The sequence below is a fragment of the Lepus europaeus genome, chromosome 11 (genome assembly GCF_033115175.1).
Source record: "Lepus europaeus isolate LE1 chromosome 11, mLepTim1.pri, whole genome shotgun sequence".
Taxonomy (NCBI): Eukaryota; Metazoa; Chordata; class Mammalia; order Lagomorpha; family Leporidae; genus Lepus; species Lepus europaeus.
The window spans coordinates 35,730,675-35,754,130 of NC_084837.1; the positions used below are offsets into that span (position 1 = coordinate 35,730,675).

Consider the following 23,456-nt stretch of genomic DNA (forward strand, 5'->3'; position numbering starts at 1 on the left):
CCACTGCCTCTAGGGTCTGCATTAGCAACAAGCTGGAGTCAGGAGTTGGAGCTGGGTATCAAACCCAGGTATTTGGGGGCCGACGCCAGAGCACAGTGTGTTGAAGCCCTAGCCTGCAGCGCTGGCATCCCATATGGGCACCAGTTCAAGTCCTAGCTGCTCCACTTCCAGTCCCGTTCCCTGATAATATGCCTGGGAAAGCAGCAGAAAATGGCACAAGTCCTTGGACCCCTGAACACACATGGGAGACCCAGAAGAAACTCCTGGCCTGATAGGCTCAGCTCCAGCCATTGCAGCCACTTGAGCAGTGAACCAGCAGATGGAAGACCGACCTCTCTCTCTCTCTTTTAAATAAAATGAATCTTTAAAAAAAAAAAAACAAAAAAACGCTAGGTATTCCAATATGAGACAGAGGAGTGTGTGTGTGTGTGTATGATTTATTCATTTATTTGAAAGAGTTAGAGAGAAGGAAAAGCAAAGAGGTCTTCCATCTGCTGGTTCACTCCCAAATGGCCGCAATGGCAAGGGCTGAGCCAGGCTGAAACCAGAAGCTTCATTTGGGTTTCCCACGTGGGTGGCCAGGGACCAAGCACTGGGCCATCTTCTGTTGCTTTCCCAAGCACATTAGCAGACAGCTAGATCAGAAGGGGAGCAGCTAGGACATGAACTGACCGCCTGTATGGGATACTGGCATCGCAGTCAGCAGGTTTACCCACTATGCTGCAACACTGACCCTGATGCAGGAGTCTCAACCACCGTTTTACCCATTAGGGCAAGCATCCATCCCTCATTTTTGACTCTGAAAAGTGTATTAAGGTGTGCCTTTACACCACTCATATCTATTTTCAAGAAGCAAGACACATATTTTGTAACATAACTGAAATCAGAAAGACCCATATAAAGCTTTAGTTTTGTACTTCAAAGTACTGACACAAGAAAAAAAATAATGGAATTGTATTTATGGGAAAACTAACTAATTTTATTATTATTATGGATGCCAAACAAGTCTTTAAATCAGTAAAAATTTATTTGATTAAGCATAAAGTTACGTTCACATTTCTCTACAACCATAGTAAACACAGTTCTTGGCCTAAAGATATAGCCTTTGGAATTTAAAACATCCCCAACTGCAATATTACATATATAAAACTCCCATTGTTTATGTAATAGTGGATTAATCAAATTAAAATAATTATACTATCTAGAGCAAAATAAAATGAAAATAATTTACTCATAAGATTCATATTTAAATCATCTTTATTTACAAAATGCTATCCTGAGAATTATAATTCCATTAGGCTTCAATTTGAGCAAAAGTATAATCACTTAAGTAACAGCAGTTACTTAAACTGAAAAGGTGAGAGAAGTCAAGATTACTCTTGTAGAGAGATCAAAAATATTATCAGGCTTCTTGCTGTGGCTCTGGATGTTCAGTAGCAGGCTCATTTGAAGGAGGAATCGGCCCTGCAGGGAACTCACTTCTATTTTCAGAATGTGGGGGTGGGGGGAAAAATCCAGCTCTTGGGGGAAGATAATAAGGATAACCCCTCGGAGAATACACATTTCTCACTGTTCAAAGAAAGTGGTAAAAGAGATTTTTTAACTTAAAGAACCTGTATATTGCAACCCCAGCAATTCACTCCCAACACTTATTTTTCCATTCAAAAATGGACCAGAATAATACCTCAATATAACAAACTAATTTGTATAATACTAAGAAAAATGTATCCTCTTTACATATAATTAAAGGAAACATTAATTTTAGACATGACTTTTTCCATATTACTTTTTAAAACAAAGAGGATTATATCAAAAATATACAGAACTTACCTTAAAAAAACTTCATGTAACATAATTCTCACCAGAATTAAAATTATGCTAAAACACTTTCAATTATATCAAAAATTGTATCTTAAAATGTCCCAAACAAAATTCATTTTAATTCACCTTAAACTTCAAAAGCAGAGGAAGAGTGAGGTGAGAAATGGCATCCTATAAGACAATTAATAGGCTTCTGCCCAATATTTGTTAAATATTTATTATGCAGGAACCTATATTTCTCAATGGTAAAATATGGACATAAAAGCAATAAATTATATTTTTTCTTATGTGAAGCTATTAAAGAATTTCAATATATTCATCAAACAGACAAAACATGATAAATACATCTTAGGTTTTAAATAAGTAGGACTACAAGGAAAACTACTTGTAAAATACTCTTAAAAATACTTTAACCAATAATTTTATTGCTAATATAAACTATGATAATTTTAAGTAACAGCCACAATAACCTGTTTCTATCAAATGATACACAAATAATTTTAGTCTTAATATAAGGCTGCAACAAAAAGCCAGTGAGTTTCTTTACTACTAAGATAATTCATGTTGACAGCCCAGTACAGTCTACGATGGCTGGCTACCTTCCAAATTTGGAAAAGTAATGGTATACTCACAGACCATTAGAAAAAAATTTTTTCTTTCACTGTATTACTATATGAATCAATAGTAAAATCAGCATCTCTGATTTACTGTATAAAACACTTACTAAGGTTTAAAGGGGAAAAAAAAAAAAAAAAGCATACTTGCAAATGGAGGAGGTGGTGGGCCAGGAACAGGGAAATCCCTTGGTGGAAAATAATTTCTAGGAACTCCATACACACTTCCTGGAGGAGGGGGTGGGAAAGGAGGTCCTCTTCTCATGAATGGATCCATTGGTAACAATGGCCCTCTGATTGGAGGAGGAGGTGGAGGGAAAAAGCCAGGGTGAGCTGCTTCACCTTCAGCAGGAGCAGATGAATCAGGCACATTTAGCTTCTGTAACAAAGTGACATATGGCAGTCACCAACACAACTGCAAAATCTGCAACAGTTTTCCTGAAAATCTTAGGCTCAGAAGCAAGCACCTAAGCATCTAGTCAAAAGCCGTTCTTAACAGTCAGAGCTTTCCAGGTAAACATATCAGCTACCACAGATATTTTTTAAAATCAACAGAAAACAGTTTTAATCAACAAAGCAATAGACTAGCTAAAGATAAACACAGTCCAAGAGTAGCAAAATGTACATTTATCAAAAAAAAAAACTAAAAAAAAGCAAAACAGTTTAGTTTACATTTTCCAGGTGACCTAAGTTAAAATTGTAAAGGTATAATACCAAAAATATACTTTAAAATATTCAAAAATAATCCAAGGGGGAAAATAAGAAATCTTGCTAAACTAACACACTAACTTAAAACACCATTATGCAAGTTGTACTTTACCACCATAGGTTATAATTCAGAAAAGAAACGGATTTAAACAGAAAACTAATTATCAGCCACATTTCTGTTCTAGTAAACAAGAGATGAGAAAGCTCCTGAGTACACAGGAAAACTTCCACTTTGAATACTTACGCCAAGATTGTCTTTGGTATCATTTCTACTAGATTCCACTTCTGAAGACACTGTCCCATCTAGATAGACATAAAAGTTGAACCATGAAAAATGTGCTTTATCATTTCATTCCTAGAATATTTCTAGATCACAAGGGACACTGGTATTTTCCCACCCCCTGTTGGCACATAAACCACCTTGATACCAGCATCCTATATTAGGTCCATAAGAACATCTCAAGGCACCTGGAAATTCTGTTAAACTCAGTTCTACGACAGGATGTAACAGTGCTTTATTTCTCCAGTTCGTACCTATCAATCTGGCTCCAGCATCAGAAAGAGCTGTCTAGAAAGTAGCACTCCTCTCCTTCCTTCCAATCTTCTCTCCCCTTCTCCCCCTCTTCCTTCTTTATTCTTCCATCAGTTAATACAGACTAACCTTTAGCCATTGTTTATAAATAAATGTTCCCAGATTTTATTATCAGAAACTGTTCAGTCTCTGAGGACATAAATTCAAACCTTCTTCTCTCTCACCACAACTATCCATCGTCTCTTAGCTTTCTCATGTAATCACTCTTACTACACCTGTCCTTGGATGTCAATGGGGCCTTTAGTCCTGACCTAGCTCTGTTTTTGCCTTTCTTCACTTCTCTATCATTTTCATCAGTTCAGCCAACCCACATCCTTGCTCTATGGGTCATTTTTCATTTGTACTTGACAACATCCCAAGCCTAGATTAATCTAAATCTCTGCTTCAACTTTACCTGTACCTGAGACACTTGGCCCTGCTATAGAGGTTTTAAAAAAAAAAAAAAATCCATGAAGATTGGCAGCATTCAAACTAACAAACACCACCATACTATACTTCCAGATGCACAATACTTGCTCTTCCATCTCTGTCTTGTAAGCTGGCTTCCTCTTCAGCAATGTCAAACATTCATTCTCCTTAAACCCTACTACACTCATCACTTAGAAACTCCCTTTTTTGGGGGGTTGGGACTATGGCTCAGCAGGTTAAAGGCACGGCCTGCAGCATCAACATCCCATATTGACGCTGGTTTGAATCCCAGCTGCTCCGCTTCCAATCCAGGTCCCTGCTAATGCACCTGGGAAAGCAATGGAACACGGCCCAAGTGCTTGGGCCCCTGCACTCATGTAGGAGACCCGGAAGAAGCTCCTGTCTTCTGGCTTCAGCCTGGCCCAGTCCCGGCTGTTGTGGCCATTTGGGGAGTAAACTAGCAGATAGAAGATTTCTTTCTCTGTCTCTCCTTCTCTCTCTAACTCTACCTTTCAAATAAATAAATAAATCTTAACAATAACAAAAAAAGAAACTCCCTTTTTTAACTGAACACTATTTTTAACATTTTTAATTTACATTATAGTCAAAGGCTTAATGTTCACTAATTCAACAAAGAAACTACTATGAACAGCTACACGCTAACAAATTGGAAACTCTCAAAGAAATGGATAAATTCCTGGACACAAATAACCTCCCAAGATTAAATCAAGAAAATATAGAAAATATGAACAGGCCCATGACAAGCAAAGACTTTGAAGCAGTAACTAATAGTCTCCCATCAAGGAATAGTCCAGGACCTGATGGCTTTACTACTAGATTCTACAAAACATTTAAAGAGTAACTAACTTTTTGTTAACAAACACACAAAGGTACTGCAACTATATTCCTATGACCTTTCCTGCTATTATTATGGAAAAGGATCCTTTAGACAACCAATGACTTGTACTCAGAATCCTGGACTCAGCTTCCTCGAGGACTTTCCTCTCTCCCTGTGGGTTCCCTCCTCTCTTTCTGCTAAATCCAAATGTCTCCTGATTATTTATCCATTATGTCACATCATCCTATATACAGGATGCCTATAAAACTTAATTGAGCAATAAATACCACTTATGGTAACTCTGAAATAAATAATGTGTCAGTGAAATAAAATTCTCAGAATTGAAAAGCTGTTACTTGGTTAAAAAATGAAACTCTGCCTCCAGCTACCTCTCTGATCCACAATCAAGAATTGCCCTGAAGTAGGCAGGCATGTCTTGTCCGATATCAGCCCCACCCCCCCCCCCCACACACACACACACACACGGCAGTCTCCCATTCTGTCCTCATTTGCAAGCTATTTGCAACATCCACTGCTTCACTGAAATCATCTTCCCCCAAGATGAAAATGTCTCTATGTGTACTCAATTACATAGGCACTTCCAGTTCTTAATTTACATTACAGTGATCCCTTCTTTGTGGTTTCACTTTCGAGTTTCAGTTACTCATTGGCTTTAGTTATCCATTGACAACCTTGGTCAGAATATATTAAATGGAAAACTCCAGAAATAAACAATTGATAAATGTTTAAGTTGCACACTGTTCTGAGTAGCATGATAAAATCTCATACCATCCTCCTCAGTCCCACTGAGAAATGCATCCTTCCTTTCTTCAGTATATCCATGCTGTATCTGATACCCTACTAGTAGTTACTTAGTAACCATCAGTTGTCACAGTGTCACATTGTTTGTGTTCAAATAACTGATGCAAGGCAGCATCCATCCATAAAACATGGAAGGACACAGATTAACTCTGGTACCATGAGGTAATGCTGCATGGTGTATTGGGGAATTTGTTATATAAGGTTCAGTACTACCTATGATTGCAGGCATCCACAAGGGCTCCCAGAACATTTCCCCCTGGGTATGAGAGAACTATAGTACTTCCCACCACTGCTGACCACTCCCTTCCTTTTCAAATATTCCTGGCCTTCAACTTCCATGGAAGGATGCTTCCTTCTCTCTACCCTTCCTTTCTGTTGCTTCTCAACCTCCACGGTGACTGCAACTGGTAATAGCCTCCGAGTTCTGCACTTGGCCCTAATCTCAACTCACCTCCTTCAAAAATCTTATCTACTCCTATAGCTTTTGTTATATTTATACTGCTAACGATTCCCACCCCTTTAATTCAGACCCAGATATGACTACCAAGACCTCTTGGCTTGACCTTGCCTCCTTGAATATTCATACAGGTGTATCACATCTGCCACTAATTTTATCCATTCAAAATAAAACTTAAAATCTTCCTGGTGAACTTGCTCCATGTTCCTTATCTCAGAGCAGTGAATGGCATCTGTATTTATCCAGGTGTGACAGCCAAGAACCTTGGCAACAGACAATACCCCTACCCATATCCCATATCCCTTCAATCCTGATCCTCTAAATTCTATATTTGCTATGACCATTAACATCTACCCTATTCACTGTCACCATATCACTCATCGAGATTCCTGCCATAATTTCCTAAAAAGTTATACTGCCTCATGTGCTCTATTCTAATCTCCATAATGTAACCACAGAAATGTATCTAAAAATGCAGATCTTACTATATCTCCACTAATCTTTTGTGTATTCCCATTATCCTGAGAACAAGTCCCGCATTTCTGAACATGATTCGGAAGCCCTTGTAAAAATCTATATAATCAGGGCTGGTGCTGCGGTACAGTAGGCTAAGACTCTGCATGCAGTGCCAGCATCCCATATGAATGCCAGTTCGAGTCCCAGCTACTCTACTTCAGATCCAGCTCTCTGCTATGGCCTGGGAAAGCAATGGAAGATGGCCCAAGTGCTTGGGCCCCTGCACCGGTATGGGAGACCCAGAAGAAGCTTCTGTCTCCTGGCTTCAGATCAGCACAGTTCTGGCTGTTGCAACATTTCAGGAGTAAATCAGAGGATGGAAGACCTTTCTGTCTCTCGAATGAATAAATAATCTTTTTTTAAAAATGTATAGATACAACACTTTGAGGATTCTAAGATGGTGGATTAGGGAATGATGTTCTGTGCTAGGCTAGGGATAAACAGTAAAAAAAAAAAAAGTAGAGGAAATACAGTCTGCATTGGAAGTTCTACAAAAGGAAGAGGAATGCTGTGCACCTGTGTAGAAACTGCAGACACACAGGATGAACACACACAAAACACACAACTGCAACAGCCAAGAGCCAGAGCAGGCGGCAGCTTAGAAATGAGGTTAAGACCAGACTACAGCAACTAGTGGTAATATAGCCAGAGGGAGAGCCTGGTGAAAGTCTGGACTGGAGCCCTAGGGGCTAGCACTTACTAGTGATTACCCATGGACCCAGTGGAAGTAAAAAGCGCACATTTATCTTGCCCCATCCTCCCCACAATGGCATCTGCTGCCCTGCTGAGAAAGGGCAGCTGCGGAAGCAGTGAATGCACTGCTACTGGCTGAGACAGAACACCACCTTCTTGGCCATACTGGAGGGGAGAGGGCTACATTTAGCTAGTGGCTCTTAGATACACATGTGATCCAGAGGTTCTAGCAGAGAGAAAAATCCACAGTCCCCACCAACTTTGAGCCTGGCTGGGAGGACTGACAGGTGGCTGGGCACCCACGTAGGACTGTGAGGTGCCCCCAGCCTCCCAATATACCACAGGCTCTGGAGCTCAATCTGCCTAGGCAGAGCTGGCTCAGGGAACATCTGCCTCTCTGCTGACTGGTCAGGCTGGCAGTGCAGAGCAGAACCTCTGCACCCAGCGACTGTAGGAACCTCGTGTGCTGAGACCATGGGGATTCGGTGGCTACATGAGAGGGTGCAGGGGATAGCTGGGTCCCTGGGAAATCACTGGAGGTAGCTCCACATGCTTGGAGCTTCTGGGTTGCCTGGGATGGGTCACTGCAGCAGGAACTGTGCTCAAGGTGAGGACTGCACAGATCATTTGTACAATACATACAGAAGCACAGATGAGTGTTGAACTCATTGGGGGCTAACACCCAGGCATTGCTCAGCCTGGAGGAGAGGGGCTGATCACACCAACAGATGTGACCATTCCCCCCTTTCTGTTAACAAGAGGAGATCTATCACACTCAACTTGGGTGTTACCCTGGATACTCGTCCCACCTGAAGCACTGACGAGAGCTCCCTGACCACACCCACCACACACCTGAGAGTGCAGTAAGCCACAGAGGCATCGTTCAAAGATAAAAGCCAACAGAGTGAAAACCCAACAAGAAACTCCACAAATGTTTAAAAATAAACACAGAAATTCAAGAATAAGGAAGACATCATGAATTCCCCCAAAGGAACACAGCATTTCAATACTGGAGTGTGAAGATGAAAGGATTGAAAAAATGCCAGAAATAGAATTCCAAAGATTAATCATAGGATTACTCAAAAGCAATTAGAAACAAACCACAAACTAAAGAAAAACATACATGACATGAATAAAAATTTTCCCATGAAGTTGATATTTTAAAGAGAATCAAATGAACTATTAGAAATGAAGAATTCAATAGATCAAATAAAAATGCAGTAGAAATACTTAACAATAGACTTGGTAAGGCAGAACAAATATCCAACTTAGAAGACAAATTGCAGGAAATCTTTCAGTGAGACCAAAAAAGTATAAGAAGAAATTAAAAAACTTAAAAACCATGTTTAAGAATTATGGAATACTATTAAATGACCAAATATATGAGTCTTAGGAGTTCCTGAAGGTGTAAAAGAGAAAATTGACTAGAAGACCTATTTAGCGAAATAATTACAGAAAACATCCCCAATTTGGAGAAGCAGAAGATGGCCCAAATCCTTGGGCCCTGCATGCACATGGGAGACCCAGAAGAAGCTCCAGGATCCTGGCTTTGGATCAACACAGCTCCAGCCGTTGCAGCCAATTGGGGAGTGAACCGCGGATGGAAGACCTCTCTCTCTCCCTCTCTCCTTCTTTCTTTCTCTCTCTCTCTCTCTCTCTCTCTCTCTGCCTCTCCTTCTCTCTCTCTCTCTCTCTATCTCTCTCTCTCTCTCTCTCTTCCTCTCCTTCTCTCTCTGTGTAACTCTGACTTCCAAATAAATAATTTTTAAATAAATAATTTTTAAAAAAAATTAAGAGTGGGAATAGGAAAGAGAAGAGGAAGAAAGGTTGGAGCATGGGTGGGAGCAAGGGCAGGAAGGGAAGTAGCACTATGTTCCTAGATCTGTATATATGAAATACATGAAACTTCTATAACTTAAATAAAATTTTTAAAAGTTTTTAAATTAAAAAATCTATATAATCCATACAGAATGGGAGGAAATGTTTGTAAATGATTCATCTGACAAGGAGTTAATAACCAGAATACACAAAACACAACTGAACAGCAAAAACAAATTAATAATAATCCAATTTAAAAATGGGCAGATCTAAACAGACATTTCGTAAAGACATACGATTGGATAACACATACAAGAAAAGTACTCAACATAACTATCAGAGAAATGCAAATCAAAACTACAATAAGGAGCAGATGTTTGGTTTAGTGTTTAAAACACCCCCTGGAATGCCCACACCCCATATTGGAGTGCCTGGATTTGGGTCTCAGCTCCACTCCTAGTCCCAGCTTCCTATTGAAGTTGGGGCCTGGTGCCCCAAGGGAGACTCGAATTGAGTTTCCAGATCTGCTCTAGCCTGGCCCAGCCTTAACTATTGCAGGCATTTGGGGAGTAAACCAGCAGATGGGAGAAGTCTCTCTCTCTTTCTCCCTCGCACTCTCTCTGTACCTATGCCTTTCAAATAAAATGTTCATAAATAAAAACTTTTAAAAACACAATGAGACATGACCTCACTCCAGTTAGATTGGCTACTATCAAAAAAGACAAAAAGTGCTGGCAAAAAGGGTAAAAGTGGGCTTTAACCCACTGTGCCACAGCACCTGCCCCAGGTAAAACCTTTTTAACAGTGTTAATTCACAAATGGGTGTCTAATAACACACATACTTTTGTTCCCTTAAACTTGAATTAACAGAGGGAAAAACAATTTCAAAAGCCAAACAATTTCAAAAGCCAAGCAGAATGGGAATCTGCTTCTTTTATTCCAAAAATAATGATTTTCTAAAACAAATATTCCAGGGCCGGTACTGGGGCATACCGGGTAAAGCCGCTGCCTGCAGTGCCGGCATCCCATTGGGCGCCAGTTCAAGTCCGAGCTGCTCCTCTTCTCATCCAGCTCTATGCTGTGACCTGGGAAAGCAGTAGTCCCTGCACCTACATGGGAAACCTAAAGAAGCTCCTAGCTCCTGGCTTTAGATTGGCTCAGCTCTAGCCACTGTGGCCATCTGGGGAGTGAACCAGTGGATGGAGGACTTCTCTCTCTATCTGCTTCTGCCTCTCTGAAACTCTGCCTTTCAAATAAATAAATAAATATTTAAAAATAAATAAATATAAAATAACCAGAACCATAAAATCAGGAAGCTTCAGGAAACAGATATTAAGAGACAGCAGAGATAGGAATTATACTCATTATTAGTTCTGTATTCAACCGTCAGTTCTTTATAATGCCACAACTGCTAAAATTTTTTTTCCTTACCCACTTTATCCAAAGAAGGCATATTAAAACTTCTCAGTTCTGCTGGTCCAGATAATCTACCCGAATTAGAATAAAATCTCTCTTGCCTTTGTGGAGGAAGAGCTGGGTCAGAATATGGTTGGCCTAGAAAACAAGTTTTTAAAATATTCTCTTTAATATAAACGTAAGACAAACTTACTTAAGTTTAATATATTGAAGATGACATTTCTCATAATTCCTGAAAAAGATTCATGTTATCAATAGACAATAGTATACAATTTAAGAAAATGGTATACTTTTTATAGGTGGCAACTTTGTATAAATCCAAATATGGATTTAGAAAGTTTCAAAACAAAAATATGGAAGTAAAAATGAAATTAGAATATGTGAACATAGAATTTAGCTATATATTTATATGTATATATGCAGTATGTAAATTCATTTTTCAATTGCAATAATAGCAAGATATATTAATATGTCAAAAAACTGAGGCAATAGCTACTAGCACAGGAGACAGAAAATGTAAGCTGAGCAAGAAATTTAGCAAAACAGATGACAATCTGTCACTAAAGTAAAACATGTATCATTCAGAGGTCATTGGTGGTCAAATTTTGACTCACTTCATTATTTTGAGATTTGGCACTCATGTGGTGCACACTGCCGAGATTAAGAACAACTATATATAGGGGCTGGCACTGTGGCACAGTGGGTTAAAGCTGCGGCTTGCAGCACCAGCATCCCATATGGGTGCTGGTTCGAGTCCCGGATGCTCCACTTCCAATTCAGCTCTCTGCTATGGCCTGGGAAAGCAGTGGAAGATGGCCCAAGTCCTCGGGCCCCTGTGCCTGCGTGGGAGACGCAGAAGAAGCTCCTGGCTCCTGGCTTCGGATCAGCTCTAGCCATTGCAGTCATTTGGGGAGTGAACCAGCAGATGGAAGGCCCCTCCCTCCCTCCCTCCCTCTCTCTCACTGTCTTTAAAATAAATAAAATAAATCTTTAAAAAAAAACTATATAGGCCGGCGCCACGGCTCACTAGGCTAATCCTCCGCCTTGCGGCGCCGGCACACCAGGTTCTAGTCCTGGTCGGGGCACCGATCCTGTCCCGGTTGCCCCTCTTCCAGGCCAGCTCTCTGCTGTGGCCAGGGAGTGCAGTGGAGGATGGCCCAAGTCCTTGGGCCCTGCACCCCATGGGAGACCAGGAGAAGCACCTGGCTCCTGCCATCGGATCAGCACGGTGCGCCGGCTGCAGTGCGCCTACCACAGTGGCCATTGGAGGGTGAACCAACGGCAAAAGGAAGACCTTTCTCTCTGTCTCTCTCTCACTGTCCACTCTGTCAAAAAAAAAAAAAACCTATATAGACAAATTTGGACACGGACTGACCCCTATGATTCTACATTCACCCATCTTTCTGATGACAAAATGGTAATTGCTAGGTCCTTATAGAATTCACCATTCTTGAAAAAAATATAAGCAGCCTATCTCATCATGAGAGATGATGGTAAACTTTTCCAGATTAAATATACATATGCTCAACTTCAAAAATAGAAGGTAGGTCAGGGAGGTGAATCATGTAACTCTCTCCTATCCTATAATAGAAACAAATTGTCCTAAACTGCCTACTGTCCTAGACAGTGGTCCATAAAGTGAACTCCACACAATCAACTCTGGATATGTCACTCCTAATGCAACTCAGCCAGATGAAATCTTATTGACAGACCTCTCCCAGACAAAGCCAAGGAAACTACCCAGCGTCATTGGAGAGGATTCTATTTAATTAGCTTCTAAGAATCAGGGAATGTGAGTGAGGAAAAATGCTCTGGAGTCTTTTTTTTTTTTTTTTTTTTTTTGGACAGATAGAGTTAGAGAGAGAGACAGATAGAAAGGTCTGCCTTCCGTTGGTTCACCCCCCAAATAGCTGCCACAGCTGGAGCCATGCTGATCCGAAGCTAGGAGCCAGGTGCTTCCTCCTGGTCTTCCACGCGGGTGCAGGGGCCCAAGTACCTGGGCCATCCTCCACTGCCTCCCAGACCACAGCAGAGAGCTGAACTGGAAGAGGAGCAACCAGGACTAGAACCCGGAGCCCATATGGGATGCCGGCGCCACAGGCAGAGGATTAACCAAGTGAGCCACGGCACCACCCCTTTCTTTTTCTTTTTTCTTTTTTCTTTTTTTTTTTTTTTTTTTGGATAGTCTTAAAGACTTATTTATATCCCCGTTCAGAATTTTAGCACAGATATTTTAATGGGTTTGAATTAGCCCAATGCAAGCAAATGCCAATACCTCCCAATGAATCTAAACTGAGTTCTTCCTTTCTACTTCAGACATATGACTAACTAAATAACAGAAGGGCCAGCACTATGGCATAGCAAGTTAAACAGCCATATGTAGTGCTGGCATCCCACATAGGTGCTGGTTTGAGTCCCAGCTGCTCCACTTCCCATCCAGCTCTCTGCTAATGTGCCTGGGAAAGTGCTTGGGCCACTGCACTCATGTGGGAGACCTGCATGAGGCTCCCAGCTCCTGGCTTCTGCTAGGCCCAGCTATTTAGAGAGTGAACCAGCAGATAGAAGATCTCTCTCTGTCTCTATAATTCTGCCTTTCAAATAAACAAATTACTACAGTTATATGCCAACAAATTGAAAAAAAATCCAGAAGAAATGGATAGATTCCTAGACACACACAACCTACCAAAATTGAGCTATGAAGACACAGAAAACCTAAACAGACCAAAAACCAAGCCAGAGATTGAATCAGTAATAAAGATCCTCCCAACAAAGAAAGGCCCAGGACTAGATGGCTTCACTGAATTCTACCAGACTTTTAAGAAGAACCAATCTCAATACTTCTCAAACTATTCAAAGCAATTGAAAGGGAAGGAATCCTCCAAACTCCTTCTATGAGGCCAGCATCACCTTAATTCTAAAACCAGAAAATACAACAGAGAAAGAGAACTATAGACCAGTATCTCTGATGAGCATAAATACAAAAATCCTCAACAAAACACTTGCTAAATTAGACTAATAGCACATCAGGAAGATCATTCATCCAGACCAAGTGGGATTTATCCCTGGTATGCAGGGATGGTTCAACATTTTCAAATCAATAAATGTAACACATCATGTTAACGAACTGAAGAATAAAAACCAAGGACAATCAAATACCAAGACATTCTTCTCAAATCTGAAAAAAAAAAAAATGCTGAAATTCATATGCAAACATAAGAGACTCTGAATAGCTAAAGCAACCTTAAACAACAAAAACAAAGTCAGACGCATCACAATACCAGATTTTAAGACCTAATACAGAGGGCCAGCCCTGTGGCCTAGTGGGTAAAGCTGCTGCCTGCAGCATTGGCATCCCATATGGGCACCAGTTCAAGTCCCAGCTGCACCACTTCCAATCCAGCTCTCTGCTATGGCCTGGGACAGCAGAAGATGGCCCAAGATCTTGGACCCCTGCACTCACATGGGAGACCCAGAAGAAGCTCCTGGCTTCAAATGGGCATAGCTCCGGTCATTGTGACCATCTGGGGAGTGAACCAGCAGATGGAAGACCTCTCTCTCTCTTTCTCTCTCTCCCTCTCTCTCTCTCTTTCTGCCTCTGCTCTCTAACTCTGCCTTTCAAATAAATAAATCTTTGTAGAAAATAAAAAGACAGGGCAGTTATAATCAAACTAGCTTGGTACAGGCACAAAAATAGACATGTAGACCTATGGAACAGAATAGAAACTCCAGAAATCAATCCAAGCATCTATAACCAACTAATCTTTGACAAAGTACCTGAACTCAATCCCTGTTGAGTCTCTTCAACAAAAAATGGTAGGAAAACTGGATCTCCACATGCAGAAGTATGAAACAAAACCCCTACCTGACACCGTATACAAAAATCCACCCAAAATGGATTAAGTATCTCAATCCACAAACTGATACCATCAATTAAAAGAAGAGAAAATTAGGGAAACTCTGCAGGACAATAGCACAGGCAAGGCTTCTTGGAAAAGACCCCAGAAGCACAAGCAATCAAAGTCAAAATTGACAAATGGGATTACATCAAGCTAAGAAGCTTCTTCACTGCAAAGAAAACACTCAGAAAAGTGAAGAGGCAACCAACAGGATGGGAGAAAATATTTGCAACTATGCAACTGAGAAAGGATTAATATCCAGAACCTAAAAAGTTCAAGACACCCAACAACAACAAAACAAGAAATCGCCAAAGGACTTCAACAGGCATTTTTCTTTTTTTTTAAGATTTTTATATTTTTTATTTATTTATTTGACAAGTAGAGTTACAGACAGCGAGAGAGAGAGATAAAGAGAGAGGTCTTCCTTTTCCATTGGTTCACAAAGGCCGGAACTGTGCCGATCCGAAGCCAGGAGCCAGGTGCTTCCTCCTGGTTTCATGTGGGCACAGGGGCCCAAGCACCTGGGCCATCCTCCACTGCCCTCCCAGGCCACAGCAGAGAGCTGGACTAGAACAGGAGCAACCGGGACTAGAATCGGCGCCCATATGGGATGCCAGGGCCGCAGGTGGAGGATTAACCTAGTGAGCCACAGCGCCAGCCCCAACAGGCATTTTTCAAAAGAGGAAAATTCAAATGGCCAACAGACACATGAAAAATCTCAGGATCACTAGCCATCAGGGAAATGCAAATCAAAATCACAATGAGGTTTCCCCTTATCCCAGTTAGAATGCTCTCATACAGAAATCAACAAACAATAAATGCTGGTGAGGTATAGAGAAAAAAAGTACCCTAATCCACTGTTGGTAGCAATGTAAACTAGAACAGCCACTGTGGAAGATAGTATGAAAATTCCTCAGTCTAACAGTAAAAGAAATACAATGGGATTAATGTCTTAACAAAACACAAGACAAATAATATAAATCAGAGTCTATATAATTCTGATTGGGCATTTTGATGATACTGATTCTTCCAATCCATGAACATGGCAGATTTTTCCATTTTTTTGTGTCTTCTTCTATTTCTTTCTTTAATGTTTTGTAATTTTCATCATAGAGATCTTTGACATCCTTGGTTAAATTTATCCCAAGCTTGATTGTTTTTGTGGCTACTGTGAATGGGATCGATCTTAGAAGTTCTTCCTCAGCCATAGCATTGTCTGTGAATACAAAGGCTGTTGATTTCTGAACATTGACTTTGTATCCTGCTGTTTTACCAAACTCGTCTATGAGTTCCAATGGTCTCTTAGAGGAATTTTTTGGATCCCCTATATATAGGATCATGTCATCTGCAAATAGGGGTAGATTGACTTCCTCCTTTCCCATTTGTATCCCTTTAATTTCTTTTTCTTTTTCTTTTTTAATTTCTTTTTCTGATGGCTCTGGCTAAAACTTCTAGGACTATATTGAATAGCAATGGTGAGAGTGAGCATCCCTGTCTGGTGCCAGTTTTCAATGGAAATGCCTCCAACTTTTCCCCATTCAATATGATGCTGGCCATGGGTTTATCATAAATTGCCTTAACTGCATTGAGGAATGTTCCTTCTAACCCCAATTTGCTTAGAGTTTTCATCATGAAAGGGTGTTGTATTTTGTCAAATGCTTTCTCTGCATCTATTGAGATAATCATATGCTTTTTGTTTCTCAATTTGTTAATGTGGTGTATCACATTGATTGATTTTCGAATACTGAACCATCCCTGCATACCAGGGATAAATCCCACTTGGTCTGGATAAATGATCTTTCTGATGTGTAGTTGGACTCAGTTTTCCAGGATTTTGTTGAGTATTTTTGCATCTATGTTCATCAGGGAGATAGGTCTATAGTTTTCTTTCTCTGTTGTGTCTTTTCCAGGCTTAGGAATTAAGGTGATATTGGCTTCAACGAAAGAGTTTGGGAGGATTCCCTCCCTTTCAATTGTTTTGAATAATCTGAGAAGAACTGGGGTTAGTTGTCCTTTAAATGTCTGGTAGAATTCAGCGGTGAAGCCATCTGGTCCTGGGCTCTTCTTTTTCAGTATTGCGTCTATTACTGACTCAATTTCTTTCATGGTTATGGGTCTGTTTAGGTTTTCTATATCTTCATGGCTCAGTTTAGGAAGGCTGTATGTGTCCAAGAATCTATCCATTTTTTCCAGGTTCCCCAATTTGTTAGCAAACATCTCATTGTAGTGGTTTCTGATGATTCTTTTTATTTCTGAGGTGTCTGTTGTTACATTTCCATTACCATCTTTAATTTTACAGATTTGGGTCTTCTCTCTCCTTTTTTTTTGGTTAGTTGGGCCAATGGTATGTCTATTTTGTTCATTTTTTCAAAGACCAGCTCTTGGTTTTGTTGATCTTTTGTATTGTTTATTTCTTCTCTAATCTTTAGCATTTCTTTTCTTCTGCTGGGTTTGAGTTTGATTTGCTGCTGTTTTTCTAAATCCTTTAGGTACATGGAGAGGTATTTGTTTGGTTCCTTTCCAGTTTCTTGATGTAGGCACCAATTGCTATAAACTTTCCTCTTAGTACTGCTTTTGCTGTATCCCACAAGTTTTGATAGGTTGTGTTGTCATTTTTATTTGTTTCTAGAAATCTTTTGATTTCTCTTGATTTTTTTCTATGAACCACTGTTCATCAAAATGTCCATTCTCCCAAAAACAATTTATAGGTTCAATGCAATACCAATCAAAATACCAAAGCCATTCTTCATAGACCTAGAAAAAATGATGCTGAAATTCATATGGAGAAACAGGAGACCGTGATTAGCTAAAACAATCCTTTACAATAAAAACAAAGCCAGAGGCATCACAATTCCAGACTTCAAGACATACTACAGGGCAGTTATAATTAAAACAGCCTGATACTGGTACAAAAACAGATGGATAGACCGATGGAACAGAATAGAAACCAGAAATCAATCCAAACATCTACAGCCAACTCATATTTGACAAAGGAGCTAAAACCAACCCCTGGAACAGGGACAGCCTCTTCAACAAATGGTGCTGGGAAAACTGGATGTCCACATGTCAAAGTATGAAACAAGACCCCTATCTTACACCATATACAAAAATCCACTCAACATGGATCAAAGAACTAGAGATGCGCCACAACACCATGAAACTAATTGAGAGCATAGGGAAAACCCTTCAAGACATTGGAACAGGCAAAGAATTCCTGGAGAAGACCCTAGAGGCACGGCTAGTCAAAGCTAAAATAAACAAATGGGATTGCCTCAAATTGAGAAGTTTCTTTACAGCAAAAGAAACAGTCAGGAAACTGAAGAGGCAACGAACAGAATGGGAGAAATTATTTGCAAACTACACAACTGATAAAGGATTAACAACTAGAATCTATAAAATGATCAAGAAACTCCACAGCAACAAAACAACCCAATAAAAAGATGGGCCAAGGACCTTAACAGACATTTTTCAAAAGAGGAAATCCAAATGGCCAATGGACACATGAAAAACAGCTCAGGATCTCTAGCCATCAGAGAAATGCAAATCAAAACCACAATGAGGTTTCACCTCACCCCGGTTAGAATGGCTTCCATACAGAAATCAACTAACAACAGATGCTGGCGAGATGTGAGGAAATAGGGACACTAATCCACTGTTGGTGGGAATGCAAACTGGTTAAGCCACTATGGAAGACAGTTTGGAGAGTCCTCAGAAACCTGAATATAGCCCTAACACATGACCCAGCCATCCCACTCCTTGGAATTTACCCAAAGGGGATTAAACTGGAAAAAAAAAAAAAAAAAGAGCTGTCTGCACCTCAATGTTTATTGCAGCTCAGTTCACAATAGCTAAAACATGAAATCAACCTAAATGCCTATCAACAGATGACTGGATAAAGAAATTATGGGCCATGTACTCTATAGAATACTATACAGCAGTAAAAAAAAAAAAATGAAATCCGGTCATTTGCAACAAAATGGAATAATCTGGAAAATATCATGCTAAGTGAAATAAGTCAGTCCAAAAGGGACAAATATCATATGTTCTCCCTGATCAATGACAACTAACTGAGCACCTAAAAGGAAACCCATTGAAGTGAAATGGACACTATGAGAAACAATGACATGATCAGCCCTTGTCCTGACTGTTGAGGAACAACTTACTATTTTATTCCTTTTAGTATTTTTTTGTTGCTGTTGTTTTGTTCTACTTAATACCACTGGTTGAACTCGGTAATTAATACACAATTATTCTTAGGCATTTAAAATTAACTGAAAAGTGATCTTTGTTAAATATAAGAGTGGGAGGAAGAGAGGGAGGAGATACACAGTTCGGCACATGCTCACTCGGACTTACCTCCAATGGTAGAGCTAGAAATGTGCCAGGGGATTCCAATTCAATCCCATCAAGGAGGCATGTACCAATGCCATCTCACTTGTTAAAGTGATCAGTTTAAGTACATAACTGATCAAAAAGATAGGTTAAGTGTCAAAGAGATTTCACAAATGAGAACAGTGTCTGCAAATAATGAAAGATAAAATTAAAAGGGAGAGTATGATCCTGCGGGGGAAGCAGGACACACAGCAGACTCATAGAATGGCAAATGCCCTAAACAGCACTCCAGCCTCAGAATCAACCCTTGGGGCATTCGGATCTGGTTAAAAGGCCCATGATAGTCTCACAGACATGAAAAGCCAAGACACTGTGGCAAAAACTACCTGAATGAAAGATCTCGGTGAATGAGATCCCAGCAGAAAGAATGGGCCATCAAAGAAGGAGGCACCTTTCTCTGAAGGGAGGAAGGAACCTCCACTGTGATATGGCCTTGTCTAAATAAGATCAGAGTTGGTGAACTCAGGAGGCCTCCATAGCCTTGACAGCTCATGGCAAGAGCCTCAGGTAATTACTAAGTCATAAATAAGAATGTCAATTATTAAGTCAACAATGGGAGTCACTGTGCACCTGCTCCTCATGTAGGATCTCTGTCCTTAATGTGTTGTACTATGAGAATTAATGGTAAAACTACTAGTCGAACAGTACTCTATATCTTGTGCAGTTGTGTGGGTGCAGTCTGTTGAAATCTTTACTTAGTATATACTAAGTTGATCATCTGTATATAAAGATAATTGAAAATTAATCTTGATGAAGAGTGGGATGGGAGAGGGAGTGGGAGATGGGATGGTTGCAGGTGGGAGGGAGGTTATGGGGGGGAAAAGCCTCTATAATCCAAAAGTTGTACTTTGTAAATTTATATTTATTAAATAAAAAAATTAAAAATTTTTTAAAAATTCTGATTGGGAGAATCAGAAATGGTGTCACAGAGGCAGCAAAGCTTATCCTGAAAAAGTTAAGTAACAATGACCAATTAATATACAAGGGCATTGTAGTCAAACCCATATATACACACACATATATTATAAACATACACACACATATATATAAACATACACATGGATAGATATACATGTACAAGAACACAAAATAAGGTAAAGCTGTATGGAAGGCATTTATCAAATTAAAGACTGAAATATAGAAAATAAAGGCATGGATGGTTCCTCTTTTTTGCTTTCCTACTTTTGTTTTCTACCACCTTCATAGGAGAACAGATTATTAAGAAAGAAAGGAAGGAGGAAAAGAATTGGAGAAAAAATGAGTGAGCAATAGGAATAATAGGAATAGGAATATTTTATGAAGCAATTTCATAAAATTAGAATTGTACTGGATAAACAGCTAGTTACAATAACTTCTCTTAAAAACAACAGGGTAACAGAGTTTAAAAATAAAAATATGAGAGCTGGTGTTGTGGCACAGCAGGTTAAACTGCTGCTTCCAAAGCTGGCATCCCATATAGAAGCCAGCTGGAATCATGGCTGCTCCACTTCCAATCTAGCTCGTGCTAATGAGTCTGGAAAAGCAGCAGAAGATGGCCCAAGTGCTTGGGCCCCCTGCCACCCATGTAGGAGACCTGGAAAAAGCTCCTGGCCATTGTGGCCATTTGGAGAGTAAACCAGCAAATGGAAGATCTCTCTCTCCTTCTCTGTCTCTGTTAACTTTGCCTTTCAAATAAATAAAATAACAAAAAACAATGGATATCCTATCACTCAGTGATTCCATTTCCAGGACTCTTCTCTAAGTAACAAAACAGTGCAAAAACAGTGTTGACTGCAGCATTGTTACTGATGGTGAAACACTCTAAATGTCCACCAATAGGGACTGGATAAATACACTGTGGTTTAATCTGTATACTAAAATACTATACAACAATTAAAGCAATAAGCTTATATATATTAACATGCAAAGAATTCAAGAACATAATCCTGATAAAGGAAGTTGATCAAAGACACTTCTTTAAAAATCATATATTGCCCATCATTTTACACACACTAAACTCAAGAGTGGTCAGCTCTAGGAAAGGAAGTAATGAGCCTGGGGAAAAAAAAATGCAGTGACTTCAACTCGTCTATAGGACAAGCTGTTTCTTTTCATGCTTTACACACATACACACACCTGAATCAAATATTACATGTAAATTCTCAGAGATGATGTACAGGATTTTATTACATCTTCTCACTTTGTGACCCCCAGCAAGTTATCTGACCTTCACCTTGCTTTTGTTACATCATCTATAAAATGGGAGTAACAAAATAGCATTCTTAACAGGTTAAGAGGATTAATAAAAAGTATTTAACATAGGGCGGCGGCGGCGGCGCGCACTCCCGTAGACAGTGGTGGCATGGCGATGGTGGCAGCCGCGCCGAGTCCGGCCGCTGGGGCCCCCAAAGTACTGCTTCTGCCGGGTCAGCCCGCCGCCGCTGCCGCCGCCGCTGCCGCCGCCGCCGCCAGAGCCCCGACCGGCAGGGCCCTGCCGCTCAGGGTACCGGACCAGCGAGGGGCCAGCCCGGAGGCGGCGGGCGAGGGGCCCCCCAGGCGCGCAAGCGACAGCGCCTCATGCACCTGAGCCCCAAGGAGAAGGCGCTGAGGAGGAAACTGAAAAACAGAGTGGCAGCTCAGACCGCCAGAGATCGAAAGAAGGCTCGGATGAGCGAGCTGGAACAGCAAGTCGTGGATTTGGAAGAAGAGAACCAAAAACTTCTACTAGAAAACCAGCTTTTACGAGAGAAAACTCATGGCCTTGTCATTGAGAACCAGGAGTTAAGACAACGCTTGGGGATGGATGCTGTGGTTACTGAAGAGGAGGCAGAGGCGGAGGCCAAGGGGAATGGAGTGAGGCCGGTGACAGGGTCTGCTGAGTCCACAGCAGGTGCAGGCCCAGCTGTTACCCCTCCACCACATCTCCCCGTGGATTCTGACGGCGCTGACTCTTCAGACTCGGAGTCTGATATCCTGTTGTGCATTCTGGACAACTTGGACCCAGTCATGTTCGTCAAATGTCCTTCCCCAGAAACTGCCAGCCTGCAGGAGCTCCCAGAGGTCTACCCAGAAGAACCCAGTTCCTTCCCAGCCTCCCTTTCTCTGTCAGTGGGGACGTCATCAGCTAAGCTGGAAGCCATTAATGAACTAATTCGTTTTGACCACGTCTATACCAAGCCTCTAGTCTTAGAGATAACCTCTGAGACAGAGAGCCAACCAAATGTGGTAGTGAAAATCGAGGAAGCACCTCTCAGCCCCTCACAAAGTGATCACCCCGAATTCATTGTCTCAGTGAAGGAAGAACCTGGAGAAGATGACTTCATTCCAGAGCTGGGCATCTCAAACCTGCTTTCTCCAGCCACTGCCTGAAGCCATCTTCCTGCCTGCTGGATGCGTATGGTGACTGTGGATACGAGGGCGCCCCTTCCCCATTCAGCACCATGTCCTCTCCCCTTGGTGTAAACCATTCTTGGGAGGACACTTTTGCCAATGAACTCTTTCCCCAGCTGATTAGTGTCTAAGAAATGATCTAATACTGCTGCCCTTCCCCTTAACTATTCCACTGCCTGGAGGATAGCAGAGCCCGTCTGCGCTTCATTCAGAAAGCCAAAGTAGAGGGCGTGGAGAATTCCTCTAAAGTATTTGTTCAGATCTCATAGATGAGCCCAAGTACTGTCTTTTGACATTCAGCAGTCCAAGGTATTCAGATACATAATTCTGAATTACAGCTTTGGAGGTTTTAAGGGCGGTAGCTTGCCCTACAATACTTATTTAAGAGTCATTAATGGACAAGTGTCTTAAAGTAGACATGGAACTTTGGAATGGCCCTGTGTCGTTTCTCTCTCCCCTTCTCAGCATCCCAGGCTTGCCTCTGATTTTAGGTCCTTTAGTTTGCTTCTGCAAGCAGAGAATACCTACCTAAGGGGGCTTCAAGTAAAGATCAAGAATCTTTTGTAAATTACAGAAATTTACTATGTAAATGCTTGATTGAATCTTTTCCTACTAGTTTAGCTTCTGGAAGGTGCTTTCTCCATTTATTTAAAACTACCCATGCAATTAAAAAGTGCAATGCAAAAAAAAAAAAAAAAGTACTTAACATAGTTTCTGGCTCAAGGTAAGCACCCAAAAGTAACTGTAATGACAGACTAATTTATTATTGTGATTCTAAACTACATACCTGGTGGAGGAATCATCATCCTCCGGTCCTGTTCCCAGGGAGGTGACAGAGACCCAGTGTCAGAAGGTGCTCTGTGAGGATCAGGGAACCTGTCACAGCTTGAGTCTCCTCTCTCATTGGTAACCGGAGGGTCCAGAGGATTCTCTGGGCCTCTTGAGCCTAAATAAAGGGAAAACACACACAATTTGTTTAATCTCAAAAAATTTTATAAGGCCTGTCATCAAATAAAATCTAGACACTATTTAAAGAGTGAAACCAAAGGGATTCCAACAAAGTTTCCAGTTAAAACACAGACTATAATTCAACCCT

The 23,456-nt window shown here is 40.8% G+C and overlaps 1 protein-coding gene and 1 pseudogene across 8 annotated transcripts in view; one reads left to right on the forward strand and one right to left on the reverse strand.

The window, feature by feature from the left end:
- Positions 1–1,239: 1,239 nt before the first annotated feature.
- Positions 1,240–23,456, reverse strand: part of MIA2 (MIA SH3 domain ER export factor 2) — a 121,736-nt gene continuing 99,519 nt past the window's right edge. For all 8 annotated transcript variants that reach the window (XM_062205230.1, XM_062205229.1, XM_062205226.1 and 5 more), the window contains 5 exons: positions 23,148–23,306; positions 10,719–10,841; positions 3,388–3,446; positions 2,583–2,814; positions 1,240–1,569 (listed from right to left, as the gene is read on the reverse strand). In XM_062205230.1, coding sequence (XP_062061214.1) covers positions 1,403–1,569; positions 2,583–2,814; positions 3,388–3,446; positions 10,719–10,841; positions 23,148–23,306 — 740 coding nt within the window. In that variant the 3' untranslated portion in view covers positions 1,240–1,402. The remainder of the gene's footprint in view (positions 1,570–2,582; positions 2,815–3,387; positions 3,447–10,718; positions 10,842–23,147; positions 23,307–23,456) is intronic.
- Positions 21,333–23,047, forward strand: LOC133769402 (uncharacterized; annotated as a pseudogene).